This window comes from Conger conger, chromosome 15 (genome assembly GCF_963514075.1).
Source record: "Conger conger chromosome 15, fConCon1.1, whole genome shotgun sequence".
In the NCBI taxonomy this organism is placed as follows: Eukaryota; Metazoa; Chordata; class Actinopteri; order Anguilliformes; family Congridae; genus Conger; species Conger conger.
The window spans coordinates 14,396,415-14,415,743 of record NC_083774.1 but is presented as its reverse complement, the minus strand read 5'-3'; the positions used below and the strand labels follow the sequence as shown (position 1 = coordinate 14,415,743).

Here is a 19,329-nt window from a genome sequence, read left to right as displayed (position 1 = left end):
GAAAATCAGTAGCATATCTTAGAATATCGTAACTCAAATATCGGACTAGGTCTAATAGCGCGTTAAGTAATGTTACGTTAGATGTACATTTTACAAATATCAATGCTTTTGCTTCACTTGTCTAGACTCATTGTATTTGCTGGAGACATGTTTTATGGTCTACATATAAAACGACTGAAGACAAGGCCTACCATTCACGTTGGAGTGTAGGCCTATCCAGTGTAGCATACATACATGTATATTGTGTTATAAATTGTGATAATTGTCTTTTCTTTTTTTGATAAAGATGCCACGGCAAATCGAAATTTGAGGTCGAAAGTAGCAGCACAAAAGTTTCCCCATCTGCAATAATGCCAACGTTCATGTAGATCCTGATTTCTGAGACGCGTTTGGTTGATTTTGATTTTTTTTTAAATGTGTGACTGAATGAAATTGTCTTCATGGGCCTCTTGTATTTATGTGTTTTGTTTTCGCCTCAAGGGATGGGGCTTTAAAATGTTTGCTCGAGGGACGCTACATAAAAGCCTATAAACCCGCATGAGTGTACTTCACATACATGAACACAGTAAACATCGGTCAAAACTCCTCCCATCTGCGAGCGTTGACGTCTCCAAAGCCTGCCCCTGTCGGTTCCTGATTGGTCGGTGATTTTAGCCACATCCCATTTGCGTTTTAATATTCTGCCCCTGCCCACGATTATGACAGATTTGTTCCCGCCCCCATTGATGTTCGTCTGTCTTAGAAAAAAGGCTAAACAATTCGCACGACAAAAACGCTTCAATATCCCTTCTAGGTGGCGAACAACGCGGAAACTCACTCGCTTCGTAGGCTATATTCAGAATATATATCTATTCGAAAGCACTGTGGGATCAAACACCAGACATGGTTTCGCCTGTCACAGTGGTAAGTGCTTTCAGTAGACTATGATTTAGTGGTGTAGTTCTTTTACAAAATTAAATGCTAATGCTAGCAAATTGAACCGATGCCATGCACATCTTTAAGGCTACAGGTTACAATGTTTAGCTTACTGTAGATGTTATAATTCTGTATAATATACTGAACACCTTATACAGCGTCGATGCTGCTGTGTTATTACCGGACAGGCTAATTGTAGCCTATGGAAAGCAGGTTTACGTCTGAACAGCTTTTCTTTTTCGTGAAGCAGGGCAAATAAAGCAGGTAATATTAGGGATCTGCCTCATCTCATTTTTGTCACACAATTAGATTTTTAACGACTGCTGTTGGTTCATTTAATGAATTATTTGTCAACACACTGATGCTGTTAAAAATGTGAAGCCCAATTTATTCTCTCGACCCTGTGCGTGTGGAAGCTCGCTTGAAAAACACTGAACACGTGATCAATAAAAGCATGTCAATGTTTATCGTCTAAGCCGGTTCCATGGAATATATTTTTAACATAGCCGACTTTGGAAAGTCCACAGCCTATTTGGTTGTCTGAATGTCTAATTGCTAATTTAATCACGTTTGTATACATATTTTTAAAAGATCAGAAATTGCATATCGCGACTATATCCTTTGAAGTCGCATTGTTTTAAAACGTAACGACGACTTTTACATACGTCGACTAGGCTAGACTAGGCTATTCATGGGTCCCTACTGCTATCTCTTCATGTTACCGTTATTGCCTTGTTTTCCGAGTTTGATCGCAGTCACGTCAGTGTTAAACAGCTGAACTTAGGCTATGCAGAAAAAATATCCTGAAAGGAATACAAGTTGTGAACCTTAAGCTATTATTAAGCTTTTTTCTTGGACTAGCCAACTCATTGATATTACAGTTCGCAGACATGCGACTCATAAGCTACGTTAGAGACACATCTTGAGTTCACACGGCTCGTAGGCTATTTCAGCGGTTTTGTTTGTCCTTTGTTCTTTTTCTTCTTCCAAAGACCATATTTAACAAAAGGAAAACCTATCATGTGACGACCTTTTTGTCTTTTTTCCTGTACCCTCCAGTAACGCATGCGCTCACCAGTTGACCCGCTGTGGCAATGCATTAGAACGTTCATGACCTGCTGCTGTTTTCAAATATTTTCGTTCGCGTTCATTGCAGGTGCTTGAAGCTGTTATAAAAACTTTATATAAAATAATATTTTATTCGTTCATTCTTCTTTACGTATTATGTTTTAACTAATAGACCCAATTCGGTTAGCGTATTCTCAGATAATGAATTCGATTGAAGTAAGCCATTCAGCTCCAGCGCTGTTATATTGTTACAACTGAGTAGGTACTCTTCAACGACGAGGATGACTGGGGTGATTAGTATGCATTGACAGGAGCATATGCTAAAGACTTGCATCCCTTATCTACAGTCATAAGCCCATTGCATAAACCCGAGTCCCGACTGCAGCCTGTAGGTACGAATTGCTGTGATGGGTTCGCCGCAGCTGTACCCTAGAGATGTGAAAGGTTCGAAAAACAAAGGGCTTCCTCATTTAGTAGCCTAGCCACGGGTGACGGTCTTCGGTGTGGATGTGCTCTATTGTCTGGTGTGTTTAGAGGATGCTGTGTGTCTGTTTGAAAAAAGGAGGGTGCAAAGGGGCTGGTTCGTGAAGTCTTTACTCAAGCAAGGTTTACTGAAGTTCATGGGCTTTCAACCACGTGACCGCGATGTATTGCGCTTGCACGCTAGAGGCTGTCTGTGGAGGTTGAAGGAACTTTTGTAAATAGGGCTGAAACGCGTGTCGAGGATGTCATGCGCGCAGTCGACAGCAGGACATGTCTTAGCAAGCCTTGGCTCACTGGCTCCGACGGTAGAGCTCAAGAGGGCGCTTGCCCTCGCGGTCCTTGCAGTAGCCTATTATGAAGTATCCTTTGTGCCACAACAGAGCTTTATCAATTAGAAATGATACTGTCTGAATACTGTCTCTCTTTAGAGCCAGCATAAAGCTTTTGATGATAATTGGACTTCCAGCATCGGTTGTCCGGTGATAAACCGATTATTATTCCAAACCTCTGCAGACTAAAATGTATTTAACCCCTTACGTATCGCCCCTTTTCTTGACACAAGCCTGAAAATTACATACCCAAAATAAAATGGTTACTACTCTTGAATCCTTTTGACAAGCCCTCAAACCCTTTTCAAACACAGTGAAAGTGAAAGCTGTTCTCACTGAAAATATTTTCAGTTTTTTAATAGATACCGATTATTGTAGCTGTGGCTGGTGCGGTTAGAAACGCAATGGAGCCAAGTCACAACACTGGACAACTTCCCTTTCAAATTTGATGACAATGTCACCAAAAATGAGCATTCTGCATTGTTTTTCTAAGCTGTCTATCCTTTTTTATTTCAAAAGCAGACTGGCTCCTTATTTATAAACATACAGAATAATAATAAAATATTTTGAGTATGTATTTAGATGCTCACCGATATATAAAATGGAGTCACATCACTGAAAGTGCCCTCTATTGTGGAGTCAACCTAAGTCTTAAAAGTCTAAAAATACCTTTTTTGGCCTAAAATCTGACAAACTGTTTTTGACGAAGTACAACAGTCTCAGCGTGCATATTGAAAATGCTATGTTTTTGTTACACAGGCGAAAAAATTCTGTGTTTTATGCAAGCCTAACAAACTATACACTGTTTGAAACAAAATGTCATTAGCTAAAATGGGTTTTAGTCGTCCCTTAACATGCCTGTAGTTGGTTCTTTGATGAACTGAAGTTGAATTTTCTCACATGGATGGGGATAATGCATTTTCGCTGCAACTACATTACCGATACTGGTCAGAGGCTTGTACTTATGCTCATCGTGTTCCAGAGAGCCTAAAACATGGATAATAACATTCCTATGTCCAGGTACTATAGGTAGAAGTATACAATGGCAAAACAATGGCTGGTGAGACTTAAGGGTGAAATCAAGGGATTTAAATCCTGCACAGTTGTTAAAATCTCTTTACGTCACAAGTGAAGTCACATTGTATTTGCCAAATTCTGTACAATTGCAAAATCAAGTACTTATCCCTGTCACACTTTTTAGTGGGGAAGGGGCCAAATTTTGGGCAATGTTCGACCAGAAATATTAACCCTATCCTCATTGAGAAACTGGTCAAACAAACCACTTGCTGTTTTCCCGTTTGTGTCCTATAATCTTGAAGCAAATGTGGGTTGAGCGGTTTAGTCAGATATACAGGATGCTACCCTGATGAGGTCAGCCAGTCAGCTAAGGTCAAATAATACCCTTTAATATTATCCAATCACCAGAATCAAAACACACCTCTTTTTAACTTCACCTTGGTTCCAAGAAATTGGATCTGTCTTGTGTCCTAACCCTGACCTTGTCATCATAAATTGAATTCTGATGCGGTGTCGTGTTGCTTGCCTATTTCAAAAACGTGCTAATCACTGTGGGCATGGAGATATCATATGAGTTAACTTTATTCTTGTGGGATAATTGCCATAACAACTTACATAAGGAAATGTTGCAGTTCTAGAACATTACACTCTGTGCATACTGTACTTCAGCATAATGTGTTTTGCTTTTAAGTTGCGCTATATGTTTACGGTTAAGCCATGTGCTTTTATTTTTAGCATTACTTTACTTCCTGTGTGTTTGCTTTCAGCCTGGCTGTTTCGTAACTTATTGTAGTGCTTGTTGCTACGCATTTAATCTTTCCTTGCCATATTCGCCTTGCAAATCGACCGGTCTGCAGCCATCTAAATAAATAATGCAATACTAACATTTTTTCCCCCGAAGTGTACCCCTGGCTTCTGAAACTGCTGAAGCGCAGAGGGCACACTCTCCTTCCTGCAGACAGCGTATCCATCTTCATCGCCTTGGCATAACCTTTCAGCCCCAGCACTACCTTTTCCCATCATCCCATGGCCTGTGCGTGTTCTGGCAAATGAAAGCTGCTCCTTTTATTTGATGTGTTTCCATGGCGCCAACTCAAGGGACGTGACGGCACCCCCAAGGACTTTTGCGACCCTTTGACCGTTAACCTGTGTTATTATTCCCTGTTCAGAAGCCTGTACTTCAAACTCCTCCGTTAGGGGATCAAACGACCCTGCTGAGACTTAAAATAGTGTGTTGTGGGAGTGCGGAGGTGGATACTGGCCCTCTGATGCGAAGAACACAAGAATAAATTCAAAAAGTACGCACAGCCTGTGGTATATCACTCTCAATTTGCTTCTCTTTTTTTAGAAGAGTGCTCTGGCTCCTTTGTGGGTTTTTTTTTTGGTCTGGTCGACAGTGCACAGGAACTAACAGCACTCGGACATCATGTTTCATTCAGCTGGGTTTATTCCTGAAAGGGTTGCAAGTTCAAGTCCTGAATCCTGAACAAGGTGCTTAACTGGAAATTGCTCCTGAAACTGTCCTGGAGCTTCACAGAATTCATGGTTAATTTTATTGCCGAGATGTTGCATTTTTTTCTAAAACATGTCTATGTCTATTTCTATGGAGTATTTGTTAGTTATTTAAAAAAGTTTTTTGTGATCGTCTGTATGTGTCTGACACTTCAGCCGAGGCACAGTAACAATTACTCCCTACAAGGAAGTAAACAAGCAGGATGAGGGCTTGTGATGTGTACTCACACTTGTTTGAGGTAATGTGTTTTCCATGATGAGATGGGAGGGGGGGGGGTTTCACTGCTCTCAACACTATGTGCTGCCCCCACCCTCCAGGACCCGTGTGAAGGACAGCAGGAGCTAATGTTCCATGGTGTATGGTTTCAGTCCTTCTTCATGGTGAGGTGATCTGGGGTGAAATGATGTGGTCAAAATTGACATGTACAGTTTGGTCACTTTCCTCACTCTGTCATTCCTGCTACGGCTGTCAGCTTTTCACATGGCTCATTTCATATCACTCGCAATCGCTCCCCTTACGTTATGTGTCATTTCAGATATGTTTACGTGTGTGTATGTGTGTGCGTGCAACCTGAATCAGGCCTCACCGTTCCACAAACACGTACTAGTGGACTGCTCTCATGAGGGAAACTGCTGCAATGGCTAACATGCCATTTGTGTTGAGAAACAATGTACAATCCTGTATGGAAGTGACGGGAAACCGTGAGAAATGGCTTCCAGCAGGAGCTGGCATGAGGGGCTGAGGCTGAGGAATAGAAACGTAGCTGTTGGTGTTGAAATAAAAGCTGAAATGCTACAGGTTCCCACTGTGCAAAACTAAGTTCACATTGCAAAATAAATGAATGGGAACCCTCCAGCGGAGGACAGGACTGCGATTCAGAAGTGAAACCCAAGCTCTTTCTGCACACAAAGCCAGGGCTTATAACGTGACCGTTTGTCAACATCTGCTCTACTCAATTTCGCATTTCAGTCAACGCATCACTTTTTTTTGGCTGAAAAGAAGAAACATGTTCTGTTTTCATATCTGGCCTTCTTTTCTGTGTCATTGAATTGCATTAATATTTGCTTCCTGTTATCCTGCTAGCTTCAGAAGATAAATAAATTGTCTTCATGATGGGACACAGTAATACAGATGATACACTCACTGGCTGTGAGCTAATCTAATTGGCCTAGGTCAGGGGTCACCTGACAGTCGCACTCTGCTCAATAGCATAGTTTGTTATTTTTTTGCTTTTTTTTTGTACCCCTTCATATTTTCAACTCAAAAAACAAAGTTAGGCATCACATATTACTTTATTTATCAAGTGAATAAGCACCTTCATTGACATTCAGAGTTCGGCATCGCATCGGTTTAATACGCCCGTGAATAAGAGTCTGTGGCTCTGGCTTCATTAATAAATTAAAACAGTTACTCGGTTTTCAAAGCACGTTCGGACAGGGCCCGGTGCTCCATGCATAATGATATCCAGATATCTGCCAATGGCTTTTGGTGAAATTCTATCAAGCATTACTATTATTCATGCTAGCATCCCTGCTAGTTTTGTTAGCAGGTGGTTTTGACAATGAGGTTGGCCAGTGAAGTGCCTTTCCCTGCTGTGGTTTCCCAATAGAAATGAGCAAGAAAAAACTGTGAAGGGACATTTTTAGGGAAAGGCACTGAAACACCATGGAAGACCATACCTCCTGTTCTTAGGTTCCGGAATAACTTTTTCTATTGAAAGTCTCATTCACAGAGACCCCAACATAACCTTGAGCTGCTCCAAACAGTGCAAAGCAGAGAACGCAGAACAGGAATAATGCATCCCTCTCATATCTCCTCTGTTTTTGGACATATATGGGGAGAGCTCTGACGGTCTACTTGCATGTGCAAATGTAGTTTAGCTTTTGTCTTGTAAAAACGATAAAAATATTGAAATAACCCAAATTTTCATTTGTGTCAGCATCCAATTTGTGTCAGCATCCAATTTTACTGAAAATCTTTCAATTTAATTCTCTAGAAACACAATCTGCTTCTTTCGATTTGCTGTTCACCATAGACGTTGGAGTTGGAGGGGAATACTATTTTTAGGGGGAGTACTGTTAATTACAACATGCACAAGACGTTGCTATGCATCTTGGGAGAAGTTGGTGTTGCTAGGAGCCTGTGGAATAATCATGCTGGCTAATACGGCCTCCTGTGTGTGATAAGTATTCCAAGTGAAGGAGGGTGTGAATGCGTTTGCCACAGCCGCAGCTGTGAAGTGTGGTCATACCAAATCAGGGGTCCTCATCAGGATGATTTAATTGGCTAAAAATGTTTCTTTCCCTCTTCAAGGGTCCTCATCAGGATGATTTAATTGGCTAAAAATGTTTCTTTCCCTCTTCAACTCAGCTGGTGAACATTCTGGTGTAAAATCTCTACGATTGTATCACCTAGGTGAGGTCTACACGTTAGATAGTTGCATCTAATGTGATGGTAGAATTTTTATATAGTGCTTTTCTCACACACGCTTTACAGTGACGAGAGGGAAACTCGCCTCAACCACCACCGATGCAACGGCAGCCATTTTGCACCAGAATGCTCACCACAGATCAGCTGAGGTGGAGAGGGAGAGAACAATTTTTTAGCCAATTAAATCGGGATGATTTGGTGGCAGGTTGAAAGAGCAAGGTTGGGAATTTAGCCAGGACACCAGGGAGCCTCTTACAATGGTGATGGCTGAGGCGAGTTTCCCCCGCATCACTGTAAGCGTGTAAATCGCTATGAGTATGAGGAAAGCACGAGCCTATATAAATGCGAGGAATTATAATAATAATAATAATTATTATTATTATTATTATTATTACGAAAGTGTGGGAAGAGGGCAGAGATTAAAACCAGGCTGTGTGCTCGTACAGCAGGGAGAACTCTTGGTGGTGACAGACCGCAGTGTGTGGAAGATGTTTATGACGAATGGAATTTCACTGTGAAATTGTTATTTTCATTATTGCTATTATTTTAAAAGCCCCACCCTGTGAAATAAGTATCAGCCATCTGTCAGCATGGCTGGACTGAGCCCTCCAGCCTTGTGCACATACACCCTGTGACAGCCCTGGGGAGCAGGGCTGTGTTACATGCTGCAGTTCTGTGGTGAGATACAGTATTGTGCAAATGTCTGAGGCACCTGTACATTCCATATAACTAGGATAGTTTCAAAAATAATGAAACAAAATGTACTATAAGAAGCAGTAAATAGTTCAAAACTAAATCAAATCAATGTTTGGTGACCACCCTTCTCCTTTAAAACGGCATCAGTTCCCCGGTGCACTCTGCAGTTTTATTAGGAAATCGGCTGCTAGGTTGTTCCAGGCATGTTGGAGAACGTGCCACAGTTCTTCTGCATATTTCGCTCGCTTGCTTCTGGCTCTCCAGGTAATCCCAGACAGCCTTTTTTATCTGAAAAGTGGTCTACTATTTAATATGTTACTTTATTTAACAAAATACAAATTCGGTAACATTTAATTTTTTGGAAATTGAATGTTTATAAACCTCAAATTTGCTCCTTTGTCCTGACACACTAATGCAGAAAACAAAAATAAATAAATATTAAATATCTGAGACCAAATTTATATTTAGAAAATCCGATGACTTTTGCACAGTGCTGTATATGAATTATAGCAGACACCAAACAGAACTATCAACTGTAGCCGGGAAAAGAGAGTTCCACTGATACCATTTGTGTGTGTATGTATGCAAATGTGAGTGTGTTTGAGTTTCTGTATATGCAAACCTATGGGCATGTTGGAGAGAGCGAATGAGAGCGCGTGGGTGTGTGCGTGTGTGTTTGCGTGTGTCTGTGTGTGTGTGTGCGCGTGTGTGCGTGTGTGTGTGTGTGTGTTCCTGACCTCCTCCCCACTTCTTGTTTGGGCTCTGGAGGTGCCTCTGTAGTCCGAGGCTGTGTCAGCGTTCCAAATGGGTCAGAGGTTGGCCGCCATTGTTGTTCAGCTCTCTCTCTCGCTCTTTTTAAACGACCCGCAGAGCACAATTAATTAAAAAGGACTATTAGGAACATTATGTTTTTCTGAAAGGCCCAAGTAAAATAATACCCCAGGAGGGTACATGACATAATACAATCTATAGCTTTTAATGAGAGATGGATTTTGCGCTTTTTCACAGCTGTAAGTTGAAAACAGAGGAGTATAGACGAGAATTGCCCTGCGTAGACACGGAAGAGAATCTACTGTACTGTGATCCTCTTTCTAACAGTAGCTCTCTCTGCTCCCCCATCTGAATAAAGTGGGAAACATGCACTACCGTTCCTAAGTTTTTTTTCTGATTTTATTGTATTTTCTCTGTTTGTAATCAAACAATTCAAAGCGCAGATTCAGAGCTTTTATTAAAAAGTATTTTTATCCATGTACCAGTGGTAGCTAGTATAAATGGGCTGACAGGGATACGTTTGTTTGAATTATAGAGAAAGCAAGAACTGCAGCACCATGTAATGGTCATAAAAAAACATAGGGTCTGACCAATATTTTTGCTACAGGGCTACTTTTTCTCAGCATCTTACAGCATCAAGTGTGTGACGTGCTTTATATATAGTGACACGCCCCCTCGATTTGTTATCCATTTGGGCTAAATGTATTCAGCCCGTTACAATCTGAAGCTTAATACCGTATAGGTCTGACGGTCTGTGTGTGACACCCCCCTCAATTTGTTAACCAGTGAAGATGTGTGAGTAGTGGCAAATTAATGAAATGGCAGGCACAAATATGAATAAGGTAGACTATATACTTTGGAAATCATCTGTTTTCTGAGATGTATTTGATGAGACGACAAACTGAGATGACAGACATGGCATGCCAGTGTGTAATTGTGCTTAGGTAGGCTACAGTACTGACGGTTCATTTATGGAGATTCATTGTTCCAGAGACTTCTGAAGAGCTCCATTTTGTCGCTAAAACTGCGTAAGTTTGAGCTACTGTATCGTTGTTTAAGTTTTTTATTTTTTATTTATAAATGTGCTGGTAAAACTGTTGTATAACACTCGTAGTCTTGGCTTACCGTGAGAATGTCACTGTGCTCATCTACAGCCTCGTGCCTGCAAACGCAGCACGGCAGTGACATTTCCTCATGGTAAGTCACTTCTGCTTTATTATTGCATAAATACAGGCGGCCTGTAGCGTAGTGGTTAAGGTACGTGACTGGGACCCGCAAGGTCGGCGGTTTGATCCCTAGTCTCGCCGCAATAAGATCCGCACAGCCGTTAGGCCCTTGACAGGCCCTTGACCAAGGCCCTTAACCCTGCATTGCTCCAGGGGAGGATTGTCTCCTGCTTAGTCTAATCAACTGCATCGCTCTGGATGAGGATAGCTGAATGGCAAAATGCCATTAATGTAATTAATGTAAATAAGCTGTCGGGTTGCTCTCATGAAAGGGGGGTGTCATATTTCCTGTCGTTTCAGGTGAAGAGTGAGGGGCCGAAGTTGGTGCCCTTCTTCAAGGCCACCTGTGTGTATTTCGTGCTGTGGCTGCCCACCTCTGCCCCGTCCTGGTTCAGCGCCCTCATTAAGTGCCTGCCCATCTTCTGCCTGTGGGTCTTCCTGCTGGCCCATGGCATCGGCTTCCTGGGTACCCACTCCAGCGCCCGGAAAATCCTGGCCGGCCTGATCTTCTCCGCACTCGGAGACGCCTTCCTGATCTGGCAGGAGCAAGGGTACTTCAGCCACGGTGAGTCTGTGTGCATGTGTGTGCGTGTGTGTGACTGTGCGTCCGTGCGTGCGTGTGCTTGCGTCTGCGTGTGTGCGTGCGTGTGTGTGACTGCGTGCGTGCATATGTGTGACTGTGCGTGCGTGCGTGCGTGCGTGCGTGCGTGCGTGTGTGTGTGAGAGACCTGGTCAGTCAAGTCTGTCCGATGTTTAAGGGTACCAACACTGTGTTCTGGTGTCTGTGTGTGTGTGTGTGTCTATGCCCATCTTCACGTGTGAATATTTGTGTGTGTCTATATATAGTTGTGTATTTTTAAAAGAGTGCCTTCCATCAATATCTAAATTCAGCTGGAGTGTCCTGAATTCTGAGGGCCAAGATAAGATAAGGAAGGTGTTTGTGCTCAGTAGGGTTAGGGTTAGTAGATGTACTCTATGTTGCTTGTACCACTTGAAACTGTACTTCCCTCTAGGGTTGTTCAGCACACTCCCTGGTTATGATTTCGCACTTTATTGTGCATTGCTCTGGATAAGAGCGTCTGCCAAATGCCTGTAGTGCAATGTGAAAACTGATGATGTTTACTCGATGTTTACCCATGTATATTTTTACGAACAAGTTTACTGTCTGTTGTGTTAGCCTGTAGTCTGTTTCTCTCTATTACTGAGCTGTGTGTTTTTTAATAACCTCGTCTCAGCTTGGCGTTGGTGTCTCCAGCTGTTCTTATATTTGTGCTGACATTTTGTGCCAAATTAGTGTCAGGAAATGTGTTTTCGCAGCGGCAGGCTTGTGTGTGGCTCTTAGATTAGCAGCACCGCATGGGGCTGCTGGGGGCTCGTTCAGTTAAGGCCTCACGCTGCGCTGCGTGGATGGGCCTCGGAGCCTCACATCAAACCCTCCACACTTCCAACGTCACGCGCGTGTGACGATTGCATCGACCAGGGAATGGGAGGGTTCAGGTGGTTAGGGTCTGTGTTTCGTGTGTATTTATGTGTGTGATTGTGAAAGAGTGTTTACAGTATGTTCATATATTGTATGTGTGCATGTCAGTGTAAATGGGTGTGTGGAGTGTGTTAATATGTGTGTATATTATGTGTCTTTTATCAGCAGGTGGACAGTATGTTAATGTGCGTGTGTCGGTGTAAACGGGTGTGTGGAGTGTGTAATGTGTGTGTAGAGTATGTAATGTGTGTGTGTCGGTGTAAATGTGTATATAATGTGTGTGTATGACGTGTCGCTACTGCAGGGCTGCTGATGTTCGCCATCACCCACATCCTGTACTCCTCGGCCTTCGGCATGCAGCCCCTGAACCTGCAGGCGGGGCTGGTGATCGGGGGGGTGTCGGGGGTCAGCTACGCCCTGCTCTACCCCTACCTGTCCGGGCCCTTCACCTACCTGGTGGGCGTGTACATCGGCCTGATCGGCTTCATGGGCTGGCGGGCCATCGCCGGCGTGCGTCTGAAGAACGACCTGTGGACATGGACCCAGCTGTCGGCCTGCCTGGGCGCCGTGCTCTTCATGGTGTCCGACCTCACCATCGCCGTCAACAAGTTCTGCTTCCCCGTGCCCCACTCCCGCCTCATCATCATGGCCACCTACTACGCCGCCCAGATGCTCATCGCCCTGTCCGCTGTCGAGTGCCAGGACGCCGAGGCGGCCCGAAAGAGGGGGTGAGGCGGGAAGCGGGCCCTCCCCCCCCCTCTCCCCCACACACACACACCACCTCTGAATACAACCCCCCCCCCCCCCCCCTCAACACACGTAATGGTATTTTTTGTTTTCGGTTTGGCGTAACGTTTGAGTGGCCGGAGAGTGTCTTGGGGAGCAGCTGTAAACGATGTTGAACAATCACCAATCGGCTCTGTGAACTGCATATCGGGTGTTAACTGTCCTTCTAGGCTCTCCCACTTACTCACCCCCCCCCCCCCCCACCACGGTGTGAATTTAGTGGTCCAACACGAGAATTTCAACTGGGTGCTCTTTCATACAACCCAGCACCTTCTGTGTTCCCTCTGGAAAGGGAAGCCTTTTAGTCAAGGCTTTTGTGCTTACTTTTTCCACTGCGAGTGTGTATGCGTGTGTGTGTCCGTTGCTGTGAGCTTGTACGGAACGTTTGGCTTTGAGTCTGAACACCCGCTGCCCACCTTCACCCCCCCGCCCCCCACACTGTTTTTGTTCCCCACACACCTCATCGGAAGCAGGTCACACACGGATGCCAGGATGCCTTCTTTATGACCAATTGTACTGAAAGTTCCGGAAGCACACAGCTACCCACCCCGGCCCCTGCCTGTGCACCTTACAGAGTTCAGGAACAGTCTGTCAGATTAGAGGAGCAGCTGTGTTATTTGGGGTCGTATTCAGCGGTCTTGGGCTCGGGTGGTGGTTGGGGGTTGGGGGGGTGTTATGGGTTCATGCCGGGTCAGTGTTTTTTTGGGGGGTTTTTTGGGAGCTGGTTTTCTCCCGTGCTAGTGTTTCAGGTGTAAAGGCACCGCTGTTTCATTCCCATTATTGATTTTCTTGGTCATTAAGACTGTGTCCTGGGGTTAGGAATAATAAGTCCCTTTCTCTTCTGAGTATTTCAGGTCTCTCAGTATAGCTCTCCCCAAATCTTCAGCACCTCTGCTCTTCAGTGTTTTCGTGTTCAACTCAAATGCACAAAATAAGTGACCCCCCCCCCCCCCCCACTGGACAGAGGCGTTGCCGGAAGTCGATTTGTCCTTGTTTGACCTCGCACGTCACGGTGTTGCTTTGGGGACAGTGCTGGCACCCTTATTGCTGCTGTGAGCCTGTGACTGTGCTATCCTCCTTGCATTGCCACTAAGGGAAGGTCATGTGACCTGCAGCTGTTTGTCAGTTTATATTATTCTGAGCATGCTCAGTAGCCCCCGTAGCAGAGTGGCTGTTTCAGCACTCTTAAACCCTCCCTTGCTTGGGTCATTCAGTATTCTGAATTAATTACTTAATTGTGATATTTTGCCATAAAACCTATTTTTGTATATATTATACCAGTTTTCAAAAGATTTTGGTCAATTTATAAAATTTGTTTAGGAAGGCATGAGAAGTACATTTATGCAAATGTGGAGATGAGCGGCGAAAAGAGGAAAGAGGAGGAAAAGAGGATATTTTGTTGGTCACTTCATAACTTTTACATTGCAGGTTAAAAGCTAAAGATAGTTATTGAATATTGTTGTGTCTGTTTTTTTGGGGGAAATTGTATGCATATGTACCTTTTTTGTTGAACTCTCAATTCGCTTTTATGACCAATGCAAGAAATCTCCAAAAAAGTACTTTGTGGAAAACGAATCTCTTTGGAAGCTGTGTTTTTCATTGATCGTACCATTTTTCAAGGTGTTTGGTAATGGGGCATCGGTGATGGACAAATTTCAGTGGTGCCAAAGACCGTTCTCTTAGATGATAAACATAAATGATGCTCTAACTGAGGGTTTTAGGTGTTTAAGGCCCCTATACATTCCAGGAAAGAAGGTTCCCCCATGTTCTTTCCCCGTTCTGCTTCGGATAGCAGAACATTGGCGTTTCATGCTGTTCTGTGAAGAGGTATGGGCCAGCCTCATCAAACCCGTTCCTGTACAATCTGCACGATCCTTCTGCATCATATGTGCTGCGATCGAGTTTGTCCCTCTCTCCACAAGTTAGTCAAAGCCCGCCATGTTACCTCTGTACCACAGCGTGAGAAAATCAAGCCCTTAGCATTGAAAAGCAACCGTGGAGGGAGGAGGATAGGAATTTGGCGACCGTTTTGTTTCTCAAATACCTTTCCTCTTTCATTAGGCTTACAGCCCTCAATCCTGTTCAGACTTTTCCGGAAAAATGTCCATAATCTCAGCTCTGTGTGAAGTCTGCAGTTTTGCACGTTGTCGTTTTTCAGTAGTCTAATGAAATATGTCACTGGACAGGCTTAATATTTTTTATCAGCATAGTTACTAGTGGCATTTCTAACAAGAATGAACCTGGGGAAATACATCAGTGTACTGTAGTGGGTATTGCAGATTATATTACTTATGCTTACATCAGTCCTTTGTTAGGCCTGTCTCAAAGGGACTATCTGATGCTGTATTTCATGAAGATAATTACAAAGAGCACCTTTGTTTCTTTAGTTATGTGATGTATCCTATGAATATTCAGTACTGTATGTCTTTATTCTCATGTTTCAGCCACTTCGCTATATGTGGCATGAGCTAGAAAGTAAAAAAAACACCCAGCTGGAAAATTCTGCCCCTTTTGTGTCTGAACACAGGGAATCAAATGTCTGGCTGTCTACATTGTACACACGCAGGGCTGTGTAAACACATACACACCACACACACACACACACACACACACACACACATCCAGGGTTGTGAACACGCATACATATACAGCAGCCATGCTGAACTGGGCCCCAGAACATAGCGTTGACCCGCGAAAGCTTCAGATGGAGTTGATTGACCGAAGTCTGTCTCTCACACTGGCAACTTTCCTGTGCACGTGTTTATTTTCGGATACTCCTTTGTCAGCATTTTCTTTTTTAAATAGGCGGTTTCAATTGTCAGCAAGAAGTTTTTGCTCAGTCAGTCAGAAGTGTCCCCAGCCCTGACAGTTAAAAGGACAGCTGGGTCACGAAAACGGCAGTGACAGGAACTAAGGCTCAAAGTGTCACCATACAGTGTCTGATGGTTCTTACACGTGTGTTTCGTCTGGCTGAGGAAGGTGTGCATTTGACTCCATGTGTTCCGAGTTACAGAAAGGTTAGAAAGAAGAACTTGTGGCATGAAAATGACCTGCAAAGCAAGAAAAAAGGGAAACTTCACAGATGAACTGACACTGTTTCTGATTCGTATGCAGAAATATTGCTCACGTTTTTTATTATTATTATTTTTATTATTAATTTAGATCTTTTATTATTACTTGTAGTATTAGTATTAGTGTTATTCTAAAGTTTTGTGCTCAGTCTGAAGGTGAATCTATTGTGGGGCTGTTCATTGTTTTGTGATGGGAACCTCTGACGGCTGGTGGGCCCATTCGGAGAGGCTGAATTAGAGCGATGGGGAGACTCTTCCGGAACAAAGCGGGCTCTGTCACTGAAGGGGGTCGGACGTGGGTCTGTGAAGAGGCTCATAGGAACTGATGTATGGATGCCTTCCCATCCCGCTCACCTGTTACAGCAGGTGCGCATGAAGGATCGGCTTCCTCCTGTCAACGGCTGCCTTGTTCTCTCTTTTTATATTCACAACAACAGGACGAAAACCACTATGAATGCAGTATTGATGAGCAGGCCTCTGGCTTTGAGTGTTAGAGCAGTTTGACAAAAAGGTCGGCAGATGGGTTATGGCGGCGCTGTTGTTCCCTTTTTACAAGAAACCATGTGGAAATGGGTCTCTGCACTCTTTATTTTTATCAATATTATTCTCATTATTTCACTTAAATATTACTGCTAGCGTGTTTGTTTCATGTGACCTGTGTCAGTAAGACCATTCTTCTTATTATGTGCTTGGTCTTTTGTTTGAGGATTATTATCGGCCTCTTGGTCCTGGTTGACTCGGTCATTCTTTTTTTCTGACCGCAAAGGGCATTAACCTTTTTTTTTTTTCATGCGCTTCCCCTCATTTTGACAGTGCCGAGTTTGACCCTGTTTGACATTTAATTGCTAGTGTAGGCAGGATTCCTACAATTCCCATCATGCCCCTCCACACAACTGCAGTGACAAGGTAACTTTAGCTCGAGGGCAGTCTGCTTCATCTGAGCAATCCCAGCAATCAACCTCGGTGTCAGTGATGAATTTGATGGTGAGGATCACAGAGTGAATCCCTGAGTAGATTCAGCTGTCATGGTCTATGCCTGCTCTTACCCAAACATAGTGCTTTGCAATAAAGCGTAATGTTTTCTTTTGCGTCAGATGATTGACAAGCACAGAAGCTCTATCCATTCTTCAGCTCATGAATCCTCACTCTCTTCCATCATGTGGAGAATAGGGGTGACTGCCACTTTTTGACAGTTACTGGCTGTCCTAGAGCTCAGAGCAGCTTGTTTTGCGTTCAGTGTCTCGTTGTCATGTGCCACTTGCTGAACTAGTTCCTCCTGTGTCACTGGACTTTGTCCAGTAACACAGTGACTTCCTCAAAGACAGAGTATCAGCCAGAATCCCTTCTGAGTTCCCAATCCCCAGCCGTGATGAGGACCTGTTGGGGTAACCTAACAAACATTACTGCGCCCAGAATAGAGGTTGTTTTGGATCATGTATGAGGATGCTGTATCTGTTTTTTTGGGGTTTTTTTCTGAGAGAGGGCACAAGAATGGCAATGCAAGGCTGCAGGATGTTGACTTTGAGACTGAGAATGGTGTAGTTTTTGAGCCTTTTGAGGGATTAGTTTAAGCCTCAATGTTAGACAGTATATATTATTAATCTTCGATCCCTGTCTGTGTGGGGGGGGGGGGGGGGGGGAAGGAAATCTAATTTATTTTGATGTTTAGTAATTATAAGAGATAAAATAACAATTGATTCTCTGATGTATTGTTGAGTTTATTGCAATATCCTGCCTTATTGTCCTGGGCTTTGTAGCTTTGTTCATTTTGTTTATTTCATTGTGTGTGTGTGTGTGTGTGTGCGTGCGTGTGTGCGTGCATGTGTGTATGTGTGTGTGTGTGTGTGTGGGAAAATAATAAAGAACTATAAAGGACCATATTGTTCCTTACCTATCGTGAAACTGCTATGAATGTGAGAAACAATTTAATGCGTAATAAATGCAAGTACAATGCAACCAATAACAGTTTTCTTTGTTATTTTTCTTTCCCAAGTGATCTAAACTGCGGTTTCGGACTCTGCCGGCCTCACATTAAATTGCTGGAATGGATGTGTATCATGGTACACTGACTTAAGTGGCTATATATAGCTCTATATTTATATAGTACATTGTGTTTGTTGCAGTAGAAATGTCCTGTTAAATTTGGAACAATATTTTTCTATGTGAAATACGTGCATGCTACTCCAACTCCTTGTGTAAAGCTACTGATGTAAGATTTGGCTACGATGCATAGGAGTTAAGCATGCTGGGACCCTACTCTTACTTCATTATATATTCTGTTCATGTTGGGAGAGGAATGAATGTTAAAAGGTGTTCTTAACCACAAGGAAATCTGCCTTAAAGGGTCTCGGGCGAGACCAAGCCTGTCCTCTGGTGTTCAAAAAGGTATTGCAGCATCAGTGTTGCAGCACGGCCATGTACTGTACTGTAAGTACACTATTGTATTAAGTGCAGTGGTAGTCTTAAGGCAGTGTACCTGTTCAGATGTTTTTTAAAGTTCTTGGCATATTAATGAGATGCATGGTGTGAAAGATCTCTTTCGTCAAAGGTTTTTCTTGATGAATAAAAGATGGAGGAAACTGAATTGCTGCCTGATGGGGAACTCTAATGGCCCTGATTGTGTGGGATGGGATTATGCATTAGACGGGGACATTAACGAGCACAATACCTGCGATATTGCCTGGCAGCTTCTGCAGCTTATGGTCTCCATTAAGTTTGACTGTGCCATTAAGTTTGCGCATTAAGTGGTGCTGCAAGAACAAATAATATAGTGTACTTCAGGCATAAACCATTTTTGTGACAATCGAGATAAATGGTTTCTCCTTTTTATTTTAATTCCCATTTTACTACTACTACTCATGGCATCGGCTTAGTCAAGGCAAATGGTCACTTCCTGGAGAAAACTGCCAGGTGTATGTGTGTGTTTATTGACCACACTGAAACGTGCAGTTGGCAGGGTTACATTTCTGTTTATATCTGATGTTTTTGTCTGGTGTCCTGTCAAAATGTTGAAATATATATTAAAAACCATTAAATATTACCCTTTGTGTGTGATGTTGTGGTCATTTTCTGCAAACGGAAGTGTTGGGCTGTAACTGTATTTGGGTTGAGCACAGACTTGAAGTGTCTAAAAAATGCAGTTTTAAATGCATCTTTAGATACAGCCCATCCTAGATTGACAAGGGATACTACAGCAAAGGGGTGGGCCTACACAATATTATTGGCACTCCAAACTGAGGAGACCAGTAAAAAAAAAAAAAAAAGGTATAAATGCTCATTAGAACTTGCCACATATTGAAGGAATTTTACTATCTTCTAAGTGTCATTTTTTTGTACCTGCATATCTTCATATAAATCTCATGAAGGAACAATGTCAGGAGACTGAACATAAGTACACACGTACAGTAAGTAGTCCTTTAGTTACACTAGAGCACTGCTAGGCTCAGTGGTCCTAAGCATGATTGGTACTGGGGGTGATTGCTATGTTCCTCAGGCCATGACTTAACATGGAAGCAAACCCTTTCAAAGCGTGACCACTTACCAT

General features: G+C 43.2%; 1 protein-coding gene across 1 annotated transcript; it reads left to right on the top strand.

The window, feature by feature from the left end:
- The first annotated feature begins 726 nt into the window (after positions 1-726).
- On the top strand, positions 727-17,399 carry LOC133111728 (lysoplasmalogenase TMEM86A-like). The gene is made up of 3 exons (XM_061222284.1): positions 727-903; positions 10,749-11,013; positions 12,233-17,399. Exons 1-3 carry the CDS (start codon positions 883-885, stop codon positions 12,658-12,660), a joined length of 714 nt encoding a protein of 237 aa, XP_061078268.1. The 5' UTR covers positions 727-882; the 3' UTR covers positions 12,661-17,399.
- The last annotated feature ends 1,930 nt before the right edge of the window (positions 17,400-19,329 follow it).